We start from the raw sequence: 22054 nt of genomic DNA on the forward strand, positions 1-22054 counted from the left end.
TGCTCCTTGAACACTTCATCAAAAGTTGCCAAAAAGAGTTTTGGAGAGACCGTCTCCCCTTGACTTACTCCTTTACAAATCTTGATCTAGTTAAGAGTCTCAGTGGAGTCGTTTTACTGATTTTACATTTTTGTAGGCCTTGTACACACACACATATAGTCATAACATTAATTGTTACGTTTAACTGTTTCAGGTATGTCAGTCAAATTAAGAACTTCAATAAATATATACAATATTATTTCATACACTATTTTCAATTAAAATGTGAGTGTCCCTTTAACAAATTACTTGTTATACACTACATTGATAACTTGTAAAATGGTCATTTTAAAGAGAGCGAGAAAACAGTAACTTAAATCAAAAGAAATGACAGAAAGCAGTAAATGAAATTAAAACAGAAAACAGGTAACCAAACATTTTTTGTGTAGGACATGAGTGGTGTCATTGCCTATACCAACACTATTATGAATTAAAATAAATGTTAATTTCATGATTCTTCACTTTCAAATATGGATTCCTGTAGGCAAACTCATAAGTCATTCATTATATGTGGCCTAACTAAATGTCAAATGTTAAAACCATAAATAATATATAGTGAACAAACATATAAATTCAACATGCAACAATTTCAAATATTTTGCTGAGTTACAGTTCATATAAGTTAATAGAAATAAATTAATTAGGCCCTAATCTATGGATTTCACATCTCAAGTTTTGTGGTAGCATGCACTTGGCCTGCTGACTGCAGGAAAGTCCACCAGAGCAATTAATACAATAAACATAGATGAAAATGGAGAAATACATAGGGACTGAGAGTTAGAAAGGAAATATCATCTAAAATGTAGCCATAGGGCTATAGAAGGTAGGCTTTCTTAAAGAGTTGAGTTTTTAAAAGGTTTTTAAAAGAGATGAGTGTCTGCTTGTTTTATGTGTAATGGGAGTGCGTTCCAGCTGAAGGCCCGGCCACCCATCGTAGAGAGACGGAATGGAGGGGTCACAAGGAGACCAGCAGAAGAGGAGCGGAGGGAGCAGGAAGGGGCATAGGCTGGGAGAAGGTCCAACAGATAGGTAGGTGCCAGGTTATGAAGGGCTTTGCAAGTAAGGAGGAGTGACTTAAAGATGATACGGTAGTGTACAAGGAGCCAGTGTAAATGGATAAGGACTGGTGTGATATGTTCAGATGATCTAGTGCAGGTGAGTATTCTAGCAGCAGAGTTCTGGACCAATTATAGTCCACTGATGAGTTGAATAGGTATACCAGTAAGGAGAGAATTGCAGTAGTCCAATCTGGAAGTGACCAAGGCATGGATAAGGGTTTCAGTGCTGGAGTGTGACAATGAGGGACGAAGCCTGGAAATGTTGCGGAGGTGGAAAAATTATGTCCGGGTGACGGCTTTTATTACGTGGTGTTCAAACCAGAGCATACTGCCCAAGCTGACACCAAGGCTTTTGTCTTACTGTCCCCAGGGTAAGGTGCACCTGTGCAACGGTCATGCGGTTTCATCAGCATCTCGATATGCCACAACTGTCAGGTAGACCTGTCAGCACAGATGTGTGCACATTTGAGAGAAACAAGCTTTCTGTACGTATGGAACAGTTCTTGGATCTTCAATTTCAGCTTATGAAACATGGGACCCACACTTTACAATTTATATTATGGTTCAGTATAAGCTAATATTTGATTAGTACAGCAACCAGATGCAATATAGTTCTCCTCAACCCATTTAAGGCCAACGTTTTCAATAACGCATGAGCCAGGTGCACCTGCGCGTTGCCAGCGCCACCCGCACCTCTGAGCATCAGGCCACTGCGCCCGCATTACATCACCTTACATCAGCATTACACCTGTGTTGCCAAAGTTTACACTGCACCGCACAGCAATAAACACCGATTTTGTATTTATTTTAGAAGCGTAAACTCTTCCATTGTATACAACCCATACAGCCCCCTGCATTTCCACGACTTTTAACGCAGCTGCGTGACTCCAGCCGACGCACGTCAACAGGTCTTATTCCGACAACTTTCTGACGAGAGTCGCCGATCCCTGGTAGTATACAAACCGCGAGAAAGACAGCACTTCCCCGGCGAGGTTGCCTGCCGATGTCCGCTCTCCCCCCCGCGGCAGAAACGGAGCCCCACACGGGCTTTCTGTGCGCCCCAGTCGCAGCGCCTCCCGGAAGCGGAGTGCGGCTCTCCTGTCTCTGGCGTTGCGTTTCCTGTTTACGGGCGGGAAGAGCGAACCTGAGCCCTCGGCTGATCCGCTCCTGCTCTCTGGTTGCCACTTCTCACTTTCGCGTCTGCGGTCTCTTTAAATTGAAGCGATCCGCCGCGATTACCCGTCCATTTACCGTGCAGCCTCGGCGGGGTTTGGCTGCACCTTGTTCGCCGGCGCTTGTGTAAAGTTTAAAGGGATCTGGGGTGCGAGACGGATGGAGGACCCGGCGGACTCTGGTGGCGGCACTGCGGGCCCCTCGAAGCGAGTGACGGAGATCCGATGCCCGGCGGGGACTCGTCCCCTGCGGCTGCTGGAATGGAAAGTAAAGCCCGGATCGCACGTAAATATCGACTCGGTCCTGGCGCTGTGTGCTCCCATCCCGGCGGAGAGGCAGGCCGGAGTAGAGCACCGAGAAGCCCCGACCCGACTAGCGGAGAAGAAGATGAAGTCGGACCGGGCCGGAGTCGTGAGGGAGCTGTGCTGTCAGCCCGGGCAGGTCGTCTCTCCGGGGTAAGTCGGCGGTGTTGCGAGGGAACCTGCTTTGAAATGCCCGTTGCAGCAGAGGTGTCCTTGGGAGCAAACCGTTGCATTTGCGTCCAGTGGTCGTGATCGGGTTGTGTGTGGTGAGACTGCAGGGTTTAACTGGAGCAGCGTATGTGCAAACTGTCTGCACTCCCACTGTGTCGAGAACTTGCTTTAATGTTTCGATGGTAGTGCTGGGACCCTGGCCGTTATTACAGCAGCGCACACAAGTCGGCTGGCTGTAACGCGGCTCTGTGAGATCACTTTCCCTTCACTCCGGCTGAAGTACACTCAAGTCCCCCAAGTCAGCATGTGCCTGTGTTAGGGAAGCATTAGCTTTTTCTTTTCAAATTGGACTCGTTTCTGACTCAGTCCCCTGCATCTACACACCGACTCTAAATGTGTGGGCACATGAGGAGAAGTCCGTGCAGCCGCGGAGGGAAAACGAGACCCGTTTTGGTCATGTGTGTGAAAGGAGCGCTCAAATGCACACGGGTCTGCGCGTCAGGCCTACAGTTTACTGGCGACTTCTTGCAGCAGAGAAGGGGGTGTGTTTGTGTATATCCCAGTGTGTGGCGTGTACGTTTGAATGCCTTGTGTGTAAAGTGTGACTCGGATTTGTGCAGGGGGGGTTGCGATATACCTTACTATTGCACATTAGTGCCCGGAGAGCCCTTCCCGTGGCCGGGGGACTGGTGTAATGTTAGTGAAGCGGCTCTCGCTGTGGGGGCAGGGCAGCGCGTCGGCGCCGACAGGATCATGTGACGTAGTATGTCAACACGGCTGTATGGGTAGCGAGGGAAACGCAGGGAATTGGGATATTGTGTGCACACTGTTTCCATACACCAGTATACATGACCTTTCCACTTTAGGTTTGTTTTAGGTAGTTTTTCCTATTTTTTTGCATGTGTTCTGCGTCTCATTTACCACTTGGAATAGTATGCTTGGAGTAGAGTATGAGTAGAGTATGCTTTAAAGTATCTGAAGATGATCATTTGTAATAGAATGTAATAGTATAATGTAGGTATCAGTACTCTCAAAAAAAAAAAAAAAAAAAAAAAAAAAGGTTGGTTGTATTATATAATGTGTGTGTATAATTATATGAACGTGTTATATTATACATGTATTTGGCTTAGGACTGTGCAGCACAAGGATGAGGTGAAGATGAACATGCATGTAGTACTAGTATCTGTTATGTAATTATATTTACAAATACAGGCGTCTGCTGGAACCGAGAACCTGGTTTCTCATTTACACAAATGATCACACTGTGCTTGAACTATCTTAAGGCTGGCTGCTTTTAGGACGGACCTAAGCCACCTCTTGAACAGGCTGTTTTTAAGTGGGATTTGTAGTCGGTTTTGTTCAGACTCTAGCGTTTACACTGCCCTAGGGTGGCACGGAGTCGTTCTAAATGTGTCCTGTTTAAATGCAGAATAAGACTGGATGGAAAATCCAGTGACCTCTCAATTAATGATTTACATTCACTAATGCATGGAGGTCACCTCTTATGTCCAGTCAAGCTTTTGCCACAGACGATAAATAGGCCTCATAAACCAATATAACGATGTAGTTCTTCTTTCTGTCATGACTGAAATTTGTAATAAACTGCTCATCTGGTTTGATATTATAATGCACAGAAGGTTTAGGCTGTAAAAGCAATATAAAAATACCTATCTGTAGGCCTACATTTGTCATGTTCTTTTGCATTGTAAACCGGCTGGAGTCACAATCACTTCAGATCACAGGTTCAATTGACTGTTTTCCACAAAAATCATTCAGTGGGTGCATTTTATTTATTTATTTATGCCACGTGATCAAAGTGAACAGAGGTGATCTTCTGATACTGTAACATTGTACACCCAATTGAGTGTTTTGGTTTGTTTCCTATATATGATGTTTTGATAAACAGATATCAATGGTACACTTAAATATTAAAGGAATTAATATACAGGTTGTTAGTTTTAAGTTGATAAATCAATTACATTTGAAATAAACTATACTTAAGGCTATTCATTGGTTTCAAGGAGGAACTCCAGTGAAACCCAGTTCTCTTAGAGGTTGGCAAGTTATTTTCTCATTGAATGAGAAAATGGGTGTCTTTCATTCTCTTTACATTTGCATCTTCAGGCCACAGAAACCGAGAAAACTAACCGTTAGACTATAGATTATCTTACAATTTCCTGCTTCACGGTTTTACTATTAAATTGGTATTTTACAGTTAAGGGCACAACTATAATTCACCCAATGAAAAGGTGTCTGCTATTTTTTTTAAATATTATACACCTCAAGGGAAGCATTATTTGCAAGACAACCATATTTGTACACTTGAATGTTTCCGCTGCAATGTGAAATAGGAATGAGGTAATTCTGTATACTATTCTAGTATTCTTGTGGTTTAACAAAGTATTCCTAGAAATATATTTATAGGAGTCAGTTCTGTTTTTTTAACCTCAGTGAAATACCTGTAATAAAGGGACAGTAAATTCAAGATTGTGCAACAAACAGATCCCACAACCTCACAATCTATCTATGCTTTAATGAGGGTAAACTGTAATACAGGACCACAGAATTTGACTTCTCATGCATTGTATGCACTAAACATTATTACTGCTATTTGTAATAAAGGGGATTTGAACTCTGGAGGGTGCTACAACACAAACCTTGAAAATGATTTTATTTTAAGACAAGTAGTATCACAAAGACATAGACCTTCATATCTCCAGTCTTATTTTATTTAAATATACATTGGACTAAATCATCTTTCATATCACTGTATTGTTTAGCATTGAATACAATTAAGATTTCTTTTAAAAAGGACTCAAGTCGCATGCAGTTGCAAAATAACTTTGAAAAGAAGAACAACCCATTCAGTAAGATTTGCTTAAAATTTTATGGAGATTACACCAAGGCTTGCAGGGTGTCACCTAAATACTCTATTGACTCTGTATTCCAATGATCATAATGTGATTTACTTTTTTAGACGCTGCTGTCAGTTGCCAACTGTCAAGCATTTGTTTTACACATTTTGAATTTTTGGATTGAGCATGTTAGATTGCATGGCAACTGTAAATCCATTATTATTATTTTTTTTTGTTCAGCAACCCTCCACCCACAGAAAACCAGAGAAAACTCTTGGCATCAGTAATTGCAGTCTTTGTGTCAGTGTATGTTGCTCTTCAATAATATCTAAGTTTCTCTGTTATTATACTACATGATGACAATTAATGTGTGCAGGCAAAAGTGGAGATTTTCAAATTAATCTAAACTACGCTTTACAAGTTCTCTCTGATGTTCTACAAAGGAGTTGCAGAAACAAAATAAAAATGAAACCACCCTCTCGGTTATAGATTGTCTATACTAAATGGAATCTATTATGCTTTCTTTCCCGAGGTTTCCTATCCATGGTGAGTAAAGCAGCATGATTTCATTAGTGAGTGCTTCTGCTGAACTGCTTTCCTGTTTTTCAGGGGATTACTAGTCCGAATTGAAGAATGTACCCATCCCGTTGTCATGAAGGGGCTATGTGCGGAGTGTGGCCAGGACCTGACACAGTAAGAGCACTTTAGCACTTTAAGCAGACCGCATCAAATCAAACCACAGCTCAACTACTTGAAATGTAGAAGTCTGTACACTTCTGTCTGAACCTGGTGGGATAGCAGAATTGGATTTTCCACCTCTCGCGATACATGTTTGCTTCAATGACCATGTTTGCTTGGAAATCTTTTTTGTGCAGACTGATAACTCGCCTATTCCCTTTCTGTTTTTTCCAGATTACAGAACAAAAATGGGAAACAGCAAGCCCCTATATCCACTGCCAATGTCTCAATGGTCCACAGTGTCCCAGAGCTAATGGTCAGCTCAGAGGTAAGGCCTTCTCTGCAGAGTTCTGGGCATCTGGAGACTCGTTTCACACAACTCATGAAACCTGCTAACACAAACCAAGTCAGTGAATAATTTAAGGCTTGGAGATCAATGTTTATATGCTAAAACTAGTTTCCAATGTGCACTCGGCAAATAATTATTTAATTGCTCTCTCTCTGGCGGAGTTTACATGTGTGTTTTGATCTCACTCGAGTTAAAGATTAAATAACCCAGTACCTCTCTGGGTTCACATGGTTTTCGTTTATCGTACTCAGGACGAGCTGCTGTTTACCTGACCCGTGTGAAGCTGTGGCTTGTGCCTTGCGTTTAGTTGTTTAATACTTAAAGGTTTTCCCACAGCACCACAGGTGTCCCTCCTGGCCAAACATGCGTAAAATTAAATAAATAAATAAATTAAAACTTGATTCATTTTAAAGCACAAGCACACATGCTCTGCCTTCTGCTCTCATTTGCCATGGCTAAACCCCATTTCCATCCACAGTACCTATCCATACCCCTACCTCAGTACATGACGTCAGTACCCAGACTTCTAGGATACTGCCGTGACAGCACTGCCTTTACTCAATGGCATTTTTGCATCATGAAGGTGCTTTAAAGCAACTGCTGCTGGTAGTCTGGGAGAATAAGTAGGAGGGGGCACTATTTTGTTACTGGTACTATGTTGGTGCCTTCTGAATTTGGGGATGACGGGCGAGATCTTCCATTCCCTCAGACAGCATTTGGTCACCAGATGCACATTGCTTATTAGGTAAAGTTGCAGTTTTGTCTGTCACCGAGCACAGGGCCCTCGATTTGTTCACTTGGGGTTTGTTGACAAGAGGCAGGTTCTTCCACTGATTCCTGTGAGTGGTCACCACTGGCCCAGTATTGATTTAGGCCAGCTGGTGTTTGGTTGCCAGATACTGAATCTTCAATCAGTGCTGGTGTGGTTTTGCGGTCATGATAGGCTGGGTCGGCCTCAACTAGTGCACTCAAGTTTTGGACACTAGAACCATTTTCTTGGAGACCAGGCACAGCCTTCTGGGGCAGAACAAGATGGCTTTCCTCACAGGGGGCAGGGTCTTCTAGGGACAGTAGCAGCTTGAAAAATGTGGAGCTGCACGTCACTATAGGCTCCCATTGATTATGCTTGTTACAGCCTTCCAGCCTCCAAGATACAATTTTTGGTATGGAATTGAAAAAGCAGGGTCCAGCAGCCAGCCTGGGCAGGGCTGCCACGAGGTGGGGTCAAGCGAGGAACAGATAGGGCATAGTTGTACTTCATGAACATCTCCTTGGGGTCATGAAAGGTGAAGGAAGGTCAGAGCGGTGAAAACGGGGGAAACTGGGTCTTATCTCCACTCTGGGGAGGTCTGTAGTCTCTGTTAAAGAGACAGGAAACACTGTTGGAAGCAGGGATACACTACTTCACAGTAAACACCACCATATACATTATTCTAATTCTAAAATATATATGCTATATTTCCCCCCCAACATTTGCTATATTTTACATTTTTACTTCTTTGTGTTTAAGAACGTGTTTTGTTTACATTCCTAGAATATACTTTTCTCAAATTATGTAGCCTAATTAGTATGATTGTGCTTTACATTGTCTATCATTGCTGCAATAACATTTGTTACATTGTAAACATAAAGCATGTTTATATTTTAGTGATTAATAAAGCCTATGGCCCAAAGTCTAAATCTAAGAAGACAGATTACATTTTTGACTATTTTCATAGTCTGTTTATAGTGGTAATCGTGACCTTACCAGGTTTAATGAAGAAGTTTGGCTCTGACAGTTGATGACTTTCTTGAAGTTGCTGTCTATCATGGTCTGAAAAATGTTTCTTGTCCATTTTTAAATTCTAATTTGTCTGGTTGAAAATGAGTTGTTGTCAAAGCTGTATGTGAAGTAAATGTACAATCAGAAACAATTTGTCATGGATATTCTTCCATTTCCACTGAGATGTGAGTAAACAGAACTTCTGCACTTACAGTTCTACATTGACATTCTGCTCTTGTTGTAAGGGCTCCATGTCATTAATACATAACACACAAGTGCTAATGCCTTTTTTCTTGATTGATTGATTTGTGTATTTAGTTGAGAGATTTCAATTGTTTGTTGAAACATCATCATGATATGTATATAGGGCATGCATTGTGACTGTAAAAGCAAATGAGCATGTTTTGTTACTCTTACTCAGGGTTTCCAGAAATCGGTGCCACCTGGCCAAACATGCACAACCCCCCCCCAAGAAAAATAATAGAAATACGAAACTTTAAGTGCACATGCTCCGCCCCCTACTCTCATTCGCCATGGCTAAACCCTATCCGCAATATGCAATTCCGACAATACGCAATCACCCCCCCCACTCGACAGTTTAGTATCAATTTAATATTTAGTATAACGCAATACCAGAAAACACTCTCTGTACTGATATCATGTTCTGTGTATCTTTGCATGTGTACTGTGCAATTAAATCAACACAGAAAGAAGCAATCTGTGACATTAGTCTGGACACAAAAATCATTCACCTACTTTGTGTCTACTTGCAAAACAGGTTACATTGGAAATGTATGTGTGAATGAAAGATCCAGATTTCTACCTGAAATATGAGTCTGTTGAAATATGTTAAGGTGATCATTTTATTTATATATATATATATATATATATATATATATAATGTGTGTGTATGTGTATATATATATATATATATATATGTGTATATATACACATATATGTATAGGGCTAGGAATATACACCGATCAGCCATAACATTATGACCACTGACAGGTGAAGTGAATAACACTGATAATCTCGTTATCATGGCACCTGTCAGTGAGTGGGATATATTAGACAGCAAGTGAACATTTTGTCCCCAAAGTTGATGTGTTAGAAGCAGGAAAAATGGGCAAGCGTAAGGATCTGAGCGACTTTGACAAGGGCCAAATTGTGATGGCTAGACGACTGGGTCAGAGCATCTCCAAAACTGCAGCTCTTGTGGGGTGTTCCCGGTCTGCAGTGGTCAGTACCTATCAAAAGTGGTCCGAGGAAGGAAAAGCGGCTCTAGGGTCATGGGCGGCCAAGGCTCATTGATGCACGTGTGGAGCGAAGGCTGGCCCGTGTGGTCCGATCCAACAGACGAGCTACTGTAGCTCAAATTGCTGAAAAAGTTCATGCTGGTTCTGATAGAAAGGTGTCAGAACACACAGTGCATCGCAGTTTGTTGCGTATGGGGCTGCGTAGCCGCAGACCAGTCAGGGTGCCCATGCTGACCCCTGTCCACTGCCGAAAGCACCTACAATGGGCATGTGAGCATCAGAACTGGACCACGGAGCAATGGAAGAAGGTGGCCTGGTCTGATGAATCACGAGTTCAAGGTGTTGACTGGGCCTCCAAATTCCCCAGATCTCAATCCAATCGAGCATCTGTGGGATGTGCTGGACAAACAAGTCCGATCCATGGAGGCCCCACCTCGCAACTTACAGGACTTAAAGGATCTGCTGCTAACTTCTTGGTGCCAGATACCACAGCACACCTTCAGAGGTCTAGTGGAGTCCATGCCTCGATGGGTCAGGGCTGTTTTGGCTACAAAAGGGGGACCTACACAATATTAGGCAGGTGGTCATAATGTTATGGCTGATCGGTGTGTGTGTGTATGTGTGTGTATATATATATATATATATATATATATATATATATTAGCGCTTACTACTTTTGGAATACATCAGTGGTATCTGGCAACGCAGACACTGTTTTGGGATAGCAAGTGTGATGCTGAAACCCCAACATACATAATTAATACGGCACCAAAAACTGCAAACTGAAACAAAATCTTACACATCCACAGAAACCAATTCACTTCTCCTCTTTAGACCCAATTTGCCATAAGCTGTAATTGGACAAAATAATGAAGTCCAGCTGACTCTTCAATAAATAGGTACATTGACGTGGGTGATCCCCTTCCAGAGAGTTGAAGTGCAATATCTCATTTCTGATAGTGGTTGATCATGAGAGAGCCCTGACATTGAAAGCCATTTCTTTCTGTCCAGCAAGCAGAGCAGCTGGGAAGGGAAGACCAACACAGACTGCACCGGAATAGGAAGCTTGTGTTGATGGTGGACTTGGACCAGACGCTCATCCACACTACTGAGCAGAACTGCCAGCGCATGTCCAATAAGGTACAGTCCTCGGACACGTCCCAGAGCTTTTTGTAAAACCAGGCCATTGTGAAGTCAGTTGTGGGAGGAGCAGAGCGATTGTGGGTTTGGTGTGCCTTTCGTTTTAAAAACAAAGACATAAAACACAACGAGCAATAGAGCCTGATGCGGAAAGAACTTTTGTGTCTGTTTTATTCTTTACGCTTTACATGATTGGAGACAGCGTAATAAATACACATTTCTGTTAAGAGATATTAGGAAGAGTTAAACGTGTATAGACCACATTATATTCAGACAAGCATTACATTACCATAAGAAAACCTTTCCATGTGCAACAATAACAAATATTTGCTATTTATTATTATTATTGTTATTGTTATTGTAATCATCATCAAGATATGTGCTAGTGGATATGCATTTGAAATGGCACAACTTGACTTATTACTCTTACTATGGATTTGTAACTGCAAACGATACTTTTTGCCGTATTATTTTTAATTTAGATGTACTTAACCAGGGCAAGTTACAGTTGAAGCAAAATACAAACGTTTCACAATTAATCATACAGTAACAGCAGCTATAATATAGCAGGTTATAATTTAAGTAAAGTGTGCACGTTTCAGTCATGGTGTTTAAGGACTGATTTAATAAATGCGTCCATAATGTTTTACAGGGAAACCCAGATCTGCTGTATTTATTTATTCATTAATTTAACTTGTAAATGGGCACACGATAACTAAATTGTGTTCGCCTTCATACTGATTGTCTCTGCGGGGCTGTTATACAACAGACCTGCAAACCATCCACAGGACAACAGCCTGAAACACCGTCCAGTTATTCATAAAATATTAATAAAATTGTCTCTGATTTATTATCCTCCAGTTTATTTTTAACTAGTCACGGCACTGCACCGGGGTCCTGTGAAATCCAAGTTTTTAATACACTCGGATATTAACTGTAAACAGTCATTGTTTCTGTATGTGGATTTCCCTCCATGCTGCTATAATAAAACTGTAATTTCTTTGTGATTGGACGTGTCCACCAGTGGAAACGGGGCATTATAGTATAGCGGACTGTGCTAGAGTTTACCCAGGGGGCATTGCACAATTGGCTCAGTGCTGCTGGGGATGGAGGGGCATGAAGTCGGCCAGCATATCCTTGGCTTGCCACACCACAGTGATCACTGGGTTACTGTGCACAGATGCCGTGGTATCATTGAGAATGTGCTTGGAAGGATTAATGCAGCTTCACTGAAAACATGGCTTTTTTTGGTTTGGAATCACAGTGTGAACATCAGCAGATTTACATTTCAGAGGATGCGTCTTGTCTTCATCTCTTCCAAACCAATATTGGACCTGTAATTCAGAACAGAGATTGACAGTTTGTGAAACCCTGTTTGAGTGGTATACTAAAAGCTAATTGCAGATTTAAAATACTTTTTGAAGTCACTGTATTTGACTGCTTTGTTATTAGATATAAGGGACTATAAATAGTTTTAAGTTCTAATGCATGGATCATTAAAATGACAATTAAATGTTTTAAGGAAGCAGTATCTTTTCCTTAGAGTTGAACCCTCTCAATCCTTATGCTCATAGTGATGAAGCTTTTTAAGGCATTATCTTCATAATTGCAGCTTATTAGCAGAACATGAAATAATCAAAGCAATTAGAGGTAATTATAGGACAAGAGCATTTTGAGACTGAAGTATTAGGCCTGCTTGAATATGGAATATTGACTTTTTTTTTTGTATAAACCTTGCATACTGTACGTCATTCTGCTTTTTATGGTTGGCTTTTTATACAAAACAAACTGCATCTGAACCCAAACACGACAGCTGTTTCTATGGAAATGATGACCATGACATGAGATTGTGTTGTTCTAAGCTTCCTTCATGGTTGGAAGAATTAGGATTTAAACACAGGAAACCAAATGAGTGGCTGGTTTCCAGTGGAGACGTCAAAACGAAAATGACATTTATTAAGGTGACTTGTTATTTTGTGACCCATACGTAGTCTAGACCAAACATGTATACTTGATTTGAGTCCTATGTCTGTATTTATCCTAGCTTCACATAATGTATCCCCTGTGTATGGATGATTTCCTGAGTATTATTATTCCACTCTTGTACCATTCCCTTTTGTAACCTGAATCTTTACAATGCTATTTGCCCCTTAAATTTAAAACATTTGCAAATCCTGCTTTTCCACAGGGAATTTTCCACTTTCAGCTGGGCCGAGGGGAACCCATGTTGCACACGCGGCTCCGCCCACACTGCAAAGACTTCCTGGAGAAGATAGCCAAGCTGTACGAGCTGCACGTGTTTACCTTCGGAAGCCGGCTGTACGCACACACCATAGCAGGTATGCAAAATCGCCTCGGAAAAGTGTGCAGGGTTAGACATTCACCTTAAGTGGCTTTCAGGTCCCTTCATTCCTCACCGTGGTGGCTGAGTGGTTTGATTTGTAACAGTATTGTTCTTGCATAGATATTTACAGATAGATCATATTTACATTGTATTATTATTGGTCATGTTTGCCAGAGATTGAAGCTTACAGGAAGTTTCTACAGTGGGGGGAAAAAAGTATTTGATCCCCTGCTGATTTTGTACGTTTGCCCACTGACAAAGAAATGATCAGTCTATAATTTTAATGGTAGGTGTATTTTAGCAGTGAGAGACAGAATAACAACAAAAAAATCCAGAAAAACGCATTTCAAAAAAAGTTATACATTGATTTGCATGTTAATGAGGGAAATAAGTATTTGACCCCTTCGACTTAGTACTTGGTGGCAAAACCCTTGTTGGCAATCACAGAGGTCAGACGTTTCTTGTAGTTGGCCACCAGGTTTGCACACATCTCAGGAGGGATTTTGTCCCACTGCTCTTTACAGATCCTCTCCAAGTCATTAAGGTTTCGAGGCTGACGTTTGGCAAATTGAACCTTCAGCTCCCTCCACAGATTGTCTATGGGATTAAGGTCTGGAGACTGGCTAGGCCACTCCAGGACCTTAATGTGCTTCTTCTTGAGCCACTCCTTTGTTGCCTTGGCTGTGTGTTTCAGGTCATTGTCATGCTGGAATACCCATCCATGACCCATTTTCAATGCCCTGGCTGAGGGAAGGAGGTTCTCACCCAAGATTTGACGGTACATGGCCCCGTCCATCGTCCCTTTAATGCGGTGCAGTTGTCCTGTCCCCTTAGCAGAAAAACAGCCCCAAAGCATAATGTTTCCACCTCCATGTTTGACGGTGGGGATGGTGTTCTTGGGGTCATTCCTCCTCCTCCAAACACGGCGAGTTGAGTTGATGCCAAAGAGCTCGATTTTGGTCTCATCTGACCACAACACTTTCACCCAGTTCTCCTCTGAATCATTCAGATGTTCATTGGCAAACTTCAGACGGGCCTGTACATGTGCTTTCTTGAGCAGGGGGGCCTTGCGGGCGCTGCAGGATTTTGGTCCTTAAAGGCGTAGTGTGTTACCAATTGTTTTCTTGGTGACTATGGTCCCAGCTGCCTTGAGATCATTAACAAGATCCTCCTGTGTAGTTCTGGGCTGATTCCTCACCGTTCTCATGATCATTGAAACTCCACGAGGTGAGATCTTGCATGGAGCCCCAGACCGAGGGAGACTGACAGTTATTTTGTGTTTCTTCCATTTGCGAATAATCACACCAACTGTTGTCACCTTCTCACCAAACTGCTTGGCGATGGTCTTGTAGCCCATTCCAGCCTTGTGTAGGTCTACAATCTTGTCCCTGACATCCTTGGGCAGCTCTTTGGTCTTGGCCATGGTGGAGAGTTTGGAATCTGATTGATTGATTGCTTCTGTGGACAGGTGTCTTTTATACAGGTAACGAGCTGTTAAACGCCCTTTAAGAGAGTGCTCCTAATCTCAGCTCGTTACCTGTATAAAAGACACCTGGGAGCCAGAAATCTTGCTGATTGATAGGGGATCAAATACTTATTTCCCTCATTAACATGAAAATCAATTTATAACTTTTTTGAAATGCGTTTTTCTGGATTTTTTTGCTGTTATTCTGTCTCACGGTTAAAATACACCTACCATTAAAATTATAGACTGATCATTTCTTTGTCAGTGGGCAAACATATACAAAATCAGCAGGGGATCAAATACTTTTTTCCCTGACTGTAGATTTACTTTTTATTTAAGGAAGTGGAACTAATAGTAGAGGATAGGAGTGCATTTTAAAATTTATTTTACAAATACTAAAAGTACTTTTTTCACCCCTCTGGATTAGGTAAGAAAGGACAATGCAAATTATCAATGGAATTGATCTATTGAAAGTTGTTGAATGAGTACTGAAAGGTCTTCTGGCTGTCTTTGAGTTTGATTAACCTCTTCTGAGGTTAAAGGTTTTCAATAAAAATACATTTTATTTATGTTTATTATTTTATTGCTTTGATACCCAGTTAAGTTAATATTTTTGGACCTATGGAAATATTTTTGGAATCTGTTTCATTTCCATGACAAAGGGACTGAGATAAATTAAACCATTATTAAAACAAGTATTGTTGAAGTTCCTAATCATATTTGTTCAAAATTTCCAGACATGATCATCTTATGATTGTGTTAGACCTTTCCTGCCTTTTTTCTAATCATCCTTCTTCTGAAAGAACATTAGACCTGCTCATTTGTTGTGGTTTATTGTTCAAAGGAATTGTGAGGATTTGTTTTTGTTTGTAAGTGTATAGACAGGGAGATATTTCTGTTCAGGATTACCTGAAGTGGTCACTGGGAGGCAGCACTTTCCTGCAAAATCTGCCTGTTATTTCTTGTCAGGATAAAATATTGAGTATGAGCTTTTATACGAACACGATGTACTCCAATAGGACAGATTTCAATGGCTTTCAATCAACATAAAAATAAAAAAAAACAATGCCACAATGCCAAGGAAATCACAGTCAAATGCAATAAATGGATTTAAAACACACAATGAGATATGACAAGAATTATAATGTGTTCTTGTTTGTCTTTTACATTCAGTAACTGACAGTGAGAAGTAAATCTCAAAAAACGTATTAGACTGCTTTTAAATTTGATAGAATCACTTTGGCACATTGTAACGGTTGATTGGTGGGACTCCACATGGGGTATAATGTCTTGCATTGAGAAGATACTGATGGACACAAATCAAATACACAATCTATCCTGCGGTCTACTGTAGAGTTGGTGGAGACAGGCTAAAATGTCCTGTTGTATTTGAGTTAACAAACTATACCAACCTCTTCAGCTTAGTAGTCGTTCAGCAGTTACATATCTTTTCATGGGCTACGTACAGCCTTGACTGTGTTCAAAACCTTGATAGTACTACAAATTTACAAATTCAAATAAGGAACACAGTATAGAACCCCTTTCTCTGGAAAAGGGATATATCTAGGTCTGAAACATCAGGGAACTTCCATCTTATGGTTCTTATTTGCAAGTGGGCAGTTTGAAGAAACACAGATATTTATTCCCTGTGGACTGTATCATTAGTGGGTAGTTGGCCGCCTTCGTTATGTGATGCCTGTTCTGTTCTGTCTGGAAATAATTCAATTCTGTAGTACTTCACTTGAAATGCATTAAAATAAAATACTGAAAACAATAAACTACTCAAAATATTTTTCCAAACTTCCCTCATTTAAAGGCTTTTCTGGTTCTATGCCATCAATTTTCATGAAAAAAAAATTGATTAAGATAAATTTACTGATGTTGAAAGTTTTCTATATTTGCCCATGGTCAAATATAATAATGCCCTGTGCTAAATTACTCCTTTTAATACAAATCTTTCATGTTATGAGCTTCAATTTAATACAAATTATTTTAGAGACCCTTAAGAGTGAGGAAAAGTGACATGTGGGATGCTAAAAATTATCTAAATAACAGAGTGCTAATGGGGTGAGTTGGAGGCTAGGTTGAATCATTTGTAATGGAATTGATTTTCAATATAATATTCCCTGAAATTGTAAACTTATACATGTTTGGACTTTAATGAGCATGTCCCAGTCTGCTTCCTGGTCCTCAGTCCGGCCACTTCATAAATGACCCAAATTCATGTTTTTGTGTAAAAAGTAGTCAATGGAACTAGAAAAAATAGTGACTTTACTCCAACATTGTGATGCACTTTCTGTTTCCTGTTACCGTATGAACACAATCAAATCAAATATGAAAGATTTTGAAAGTAATTCTGCTGCTACTATTTTATGGAAAGCTGTCTAGTCTTGCCTGTTATTAACAACCTCGTACACCAAATGAAGCTTGGCAGTGCAGTGTATGAAAACCACGGCTCTGCTTCCACACGCTCGCTGGCTGTCCCTGAATGACAGCAGGGCCACAATCACTCTTCTCTCCACTCTAGGGAGTCTGCCGTCTAATCAAACATGGTACACATTTGTGTTGTTTGGTATCTGGTGTTTTAAACCCCCTCTTCTTTGTCACCAAATAACAGATTTTTATCAGTTTGGGGTATTCCTTCAGAATCAGAAGCTTCAAAATTATAATTTTTGCTGCAGCTGAAAACATTTGAATGATTTTGTGACAGTTTTGTTCTTCTTAATATATGGTGCTATTCAAGCCATTGTCTACATATTGGTTAGTAAATGCTGTAAATAACAAAAATTAAAATGAAAAACTGGCTAATTTCCTGTTTCTGATTTTGCCATAAATATACATTGGTCGAAACCATTCTTGGTACAACCTGCTAGTAGGTATGCTGTTTTAAATTCTTTAGATGTTTTTAGTTTTTTTTTTAGTTTTCCCAACTTCTCAGGTAATAAATGTCCTCAGTACTTACTGCCTATTCTGTACTTGATTTGAGTTTTCTAAAATTGTATTTTTACATTTCAAATTGTGCAGACAAATATATCGTCCACTTAATGTTTATTCCTCTCTTTGTAAATTCTGGAAACAAACAGCTTTTTTCTTGTGATATTACAAAAATAAGCAAATAATACATGGCTGTACTGTTATAATGTCAGCAATGAACATGTTTTATTTTGTTTTTTTTTTTGTTTCAAGAAAAACAGCCCGAATTGTATTTAATTTTTTTCCCCTTGATTTGTTTGGTTTTCTGTTAGGATTTTTGGATCCAGAAAAGAAGCTCTTCTCTCATCGTATTTTGTCCAGGGATGAATGCATCGATCCCTTCTCCAAAACGGGGAACCTGAGGTGAGGTCCTTGAATGTAATTCTGATATATGAAACTGTGCATTTACTTATATTTAAAGTCTTCAAAACATCCAATTAGGCTTCTTTATAAAGGCCCTAAATTAATTGTAATCTTCCTTGTTAATATACTCATTACCGTAAGATTAAACAATGAAAATGCTAATTAGTGCATATTTATTTGTTTAATTGATGCATCCCATTAACCACATGTGTTAGTGCCACTTTCTGGGCTACAGTGAGATCTTCTCTCTTCTCTGCATCGGCTAATTTCCACAGCCAAAGAAATAGTTTGACCGGATGTAATCACTAGACTATCTGCAACATCTGTTCTTTATGTAGCACCAGACTAATCGCAAAGAACACCTTCTGTTGGGGGAAGATATGTAACCCCATTTGAATACTCCCTAATAATGGAAAATCTTAAAAACATCAGGGAGCACCATAAAGGTGCATCCACATGGACGCCAGCATAGCAAGCACATGTTTTAGAACACCGTGCATTCCAGTGGGAGCTCCATATCAGATGTGAGCAACGTCGCTTTGAGAAGATTGAGAATCTAAGTTCCAATTTCCAAATTGTTTTTCGTCGCCGGGGAAACTGATTTATCAGAAGCAGAGGTGGCACCTTTTATACATGTGGTGTACGTAAACACACACCTCAAGATAATTATAATCGCAAGACAATACTAGAACTATTATTAACTATAATAAATATGATGATTACACAGTGCTAAGCAGCAACAATGTAGTGTAAATAATAAGGCTAATAACGATGGTGATCATTTAGTGCTAAACAATAGTGACATAATTCTACTATGACTAATAATAGTGTTGATTTGTGGTACTGCTGAACAACAAAATCAAATACAACACAATAATAATCATTTTAAAAGCAACAACAATAATGTAGAACTTCAAAATACTTTCAAAGTGAAAAACTAAGAATTCAAGAAGGACAGTACCCTAATATGGAGGGCATCTTTCTATTTATCTTTGCTCATCGCCCCTAATGTGGATTGACATTTTTCTGTTGTAACGCGTCACGTGAGTCCAGTGTGGATGTAATTTAAGAGAGGACCCATTTAAAAAAAAAAAAAAAAAGATAATTTAAGTTTGAATTGTGTGTGTTATATTACATCCTTTCAAAGTATCGTGCAGGCACTTTTGAAAGAGAAACTATTACAGCCTTTCACGGGACACTGTGGCGACTGTGATCTCTGAAGCCCAACTTAGGAGCTCATTGTCAGCAACTCAAAATGCTTACTCTACTATACTCTATACTTAACATCAATAACGTCAGAGAATCTATACATTAGTATTTTGGATGCACAAAAAAATAATAAGTACTTTTTATGTAATACGTTTTTTGTGCCCTTTCAGTTAAATGAAATTAAGTTAGGTTGCTTTCTTTTCAGTTGGGGTGACAACAATACAATTTTTATTACACTCTTTACAGCACAATACACAATCTGTGTCCTCCAAATAACTAGGATGCAGTGTTGATTTTTGTCAATATTATTCCCACATTATGACACACATTAAAATCTTAACCACTCGTGTATATTAAAAAAAAAACAAAAAAAAAAAACTATTACTGGCTAGCCAGCTATGAAATCTTGTCGGCACTAAAAAAAAATATGAAATAATTAGATCTTCATAGTCATATTACGAACTGTAATTGCGAGTTAATTTACTTTTCAAGGCTAATGTACAGAGGAAACTAGTAAGAAATGTCGTGTTGTTGATTAATGCTAAACACTAGGAAGAGCAAACAGCCTCATGGGTCAGATGCTTTCCGTCTACTTGCAGAAATCTGTTTCCCTGCGGTGATTCTATGGTTTGTATTATTGATGACCGGGAAGACGTCTGGAAGTTTGCACCGAACCTCATCACGGTCAAGAAATACATCTATTTCCAGGGCACGGGTGACATCAATGCACCACCCGGCTCAAGGGAAGCTCAAATGAGAAAAAAAGGTAAAATGTATCAGTCATTTTCTCTCTCTTTTATTTTTATTTTTTATTTCCCCATGGTTATGTTATTTATGTTATATACTTGGCCATCGGTTTTTAATGCTTACTATACACCTCCATGCTTTCCTTTTAATTTCCTACACTTTTTATGTAGTTTTACAATGTTAAAAGTATCTAACATTTCTTCTGTAGAGTAAAATCAAAGCCCTCCAAAAAAGTGCTGATAGTAGTGTTGAATTCATTTGCATTCAGAAACTGTAGATGCACTGTTTGTTAATAAGTCTGCCATGTCTTGAGCTTATTAGCATTGTTTTACTTAGTCTGTCTCCTTCTCTCTCTCTCCATATATAAAATGTATTCACACATATATATATATATATATATATATATATATATATGTATGTGAATACATCAGCCTATACTGCAAAGTTTATTATTTCATTAACTCATATTTTACATGGTTGTCTTCTAGGTCTGTAGCTTCAATAGCTTCCTTTGTCCATTTCTGTCCATGGAATAGGTCCTGTCCTTTGCCATTTTAACATTTACACTTTCAATGATGTCACATTTTCATTTGTTCTCTGATCCATTCATTTTTTTCTATCTCTTGTTATTCCAAGCATACATCTTTCCATGAATGTTTGTGTCTTTCTGTAATAATATAATATCTCCATCTGCACTGATTTTGTTGTCCAAGGTAGATGTAACTATTCATACAGATATTCTTCAAGTATCTGTTGAACTACTTCAGTTTTCTTAGATTTAGCAAAGCTGTTAAACATGACTTTGGTTTTACTCAGGTTAATTAATTTAAGAAATTAAGTTAATTTCTTGCTTGCTTCTGATTGAGCCCAATCAAGACATAAGCATAGATTGTAAGGTCATTGTTTTTAATTTGTTTACCTCTCTATTGAAGAAAATTCTGCAAGAATTTGAACAACTCGGTAAAGTTAAATGGGACATTATTGGACAAATTGAATGAAGTGTGGACATGTTTTATCATGGCACAACAAATCGTCGTACAAGTGGTGTTGGGTTCATTATACACAAGATATTGAAGAATAACATGTTCAAATTTGATGGCACTTCTGACAGAGCAGTACGATTAATTATCTAGCTACTACGGATTTTCCAATCCTTTGCACCTATGTCAAGTCACTCTGATGAGGAAATATAATATTTTTATAAAGAACTACATGAAAAAAGAAGAGCACACTTTAAAATCATCATGGGAGACTTTAATGCTAAAATTGGAAAACAACATGAGGTGGTGGAGGTGATAGATTAGTGGAATTTGCAGAAAATGCAATTCTCTCCATGGAAAAAGCCAACAAGAAAATGGACCTGGAGAAGTCCTAATGGATGAAAGAGTGAAATAGATTATATCTGAACTATATAGATGTATATGATTTCTAATTGGCTTGTTTGGTTTCTTCATTAGTTTTCTTTCTTAGTATTGTGCCATGTTGTTCAAAGAATCTGCCTTTATGTCAGATAAATTCAATTGATATTTTAGGTTTTCTTGTTACTGTACAGTAAGCAGTGATGTAAATATCTGGGATCCAAGATTGTACATACTACCCTATGTTCCACTTTAATGATAGGTAGGTCAATATTCCAACTCTTCACAGAAGTAAATATTACCCTTAGGAATAAGACTGGAGAGAACTGGGATTAATTAGTGGGAGGGAAGAGGTGCAAGTGTGTGTTGTAACTCTTTAGAAGATCTGATTGGATCGAGCTCCTGTTCAGGTCAATGACTTCTGACGAGCAGCAGATGCAGATGCAGATTCAGACCTGTTTGAAATGAAGTTTTAAATTCAGATCTAAGGCACACTGGTCTCACAGAAGCCAGTAAGTAAGCTTTAGTAAGAATCCACACTCTTTCCTTTCCCTTGAAAGCTAGCATCAAGCTTTAGGGCATTGATGCATCTTTATTCATTAATTAACTTATTTATTTTGTCTTGGGGGAAAATGTAGATAGCATTGTAAATGTTGAACTTAGTATTAGTCATTGCACTTGCAAAACTGATATAAGAAACAGAATACAAGATGTATTACATAATACTGAACTCAACTCACAGGATCCATTACCCTCACAATTCCTGACACACTTGCAATGTTCTGAAATTCTTAAATATGTGAGGAATA

General features: G+C 39.4%; 1 protein-coding gene across 2 annotated transcripts in view; it reads left to right on the forward strand.

Annotated features, from left to right (window-relative positions):
• The first annotated feature begins 2206 nt into the window (after positions 1-2206).
• The window catches only part of ctdp1 (CTD (carboxy-terminal domain, RNA polymerase II, polypeptide A) phosphatase, subunit 1), a 115149-nt gene continuing 95301 nt past the window's right edge, over positions 2207-22054 (forward strand). For both annotated transcript variants that reach the window (XM_066715855.1, XM_066715856.1), the window contains exons 1-7: positions 2207-2725; positions 6208-6291; positions 6511-6604; positions 10658-10786; positions 12975-13125; positions 17841-17931; positions 19740-19906. In XM_066715855.1, the coding sequence (XP_066571952.1) occupies positions 2430-2725; positions 6208-6291; positions 6511-6604; positions 10658-10786; positions 12975-13125; positions 17841-17931; positions 19740-19906 (1012 nt within the window). In that variant the 5' untranslated portion in view covers positions 2207-2429. The remainder of the gene's footprint in view (positions 2726-6207; positions 6292-6510; positions 6605-10657; positions 10787-12974; positions 13126-17840; positions 17932-19739; positions 19907-22054) is intronic.

This window comes from Amia ocellicauda, chromosome 10 (genome assembly GCF_036373705.1).
Source record: "Amia ocellicauda isolate fAmiCal2 chromosome 10, fAmiCal2.hap1, whole genome shotgun sequence".
NCBI lineage: Eukaryota > Metazoa > Chordata > Actinopteri > Amiiformes > Amiidae > Amia > Amia ocellicauda.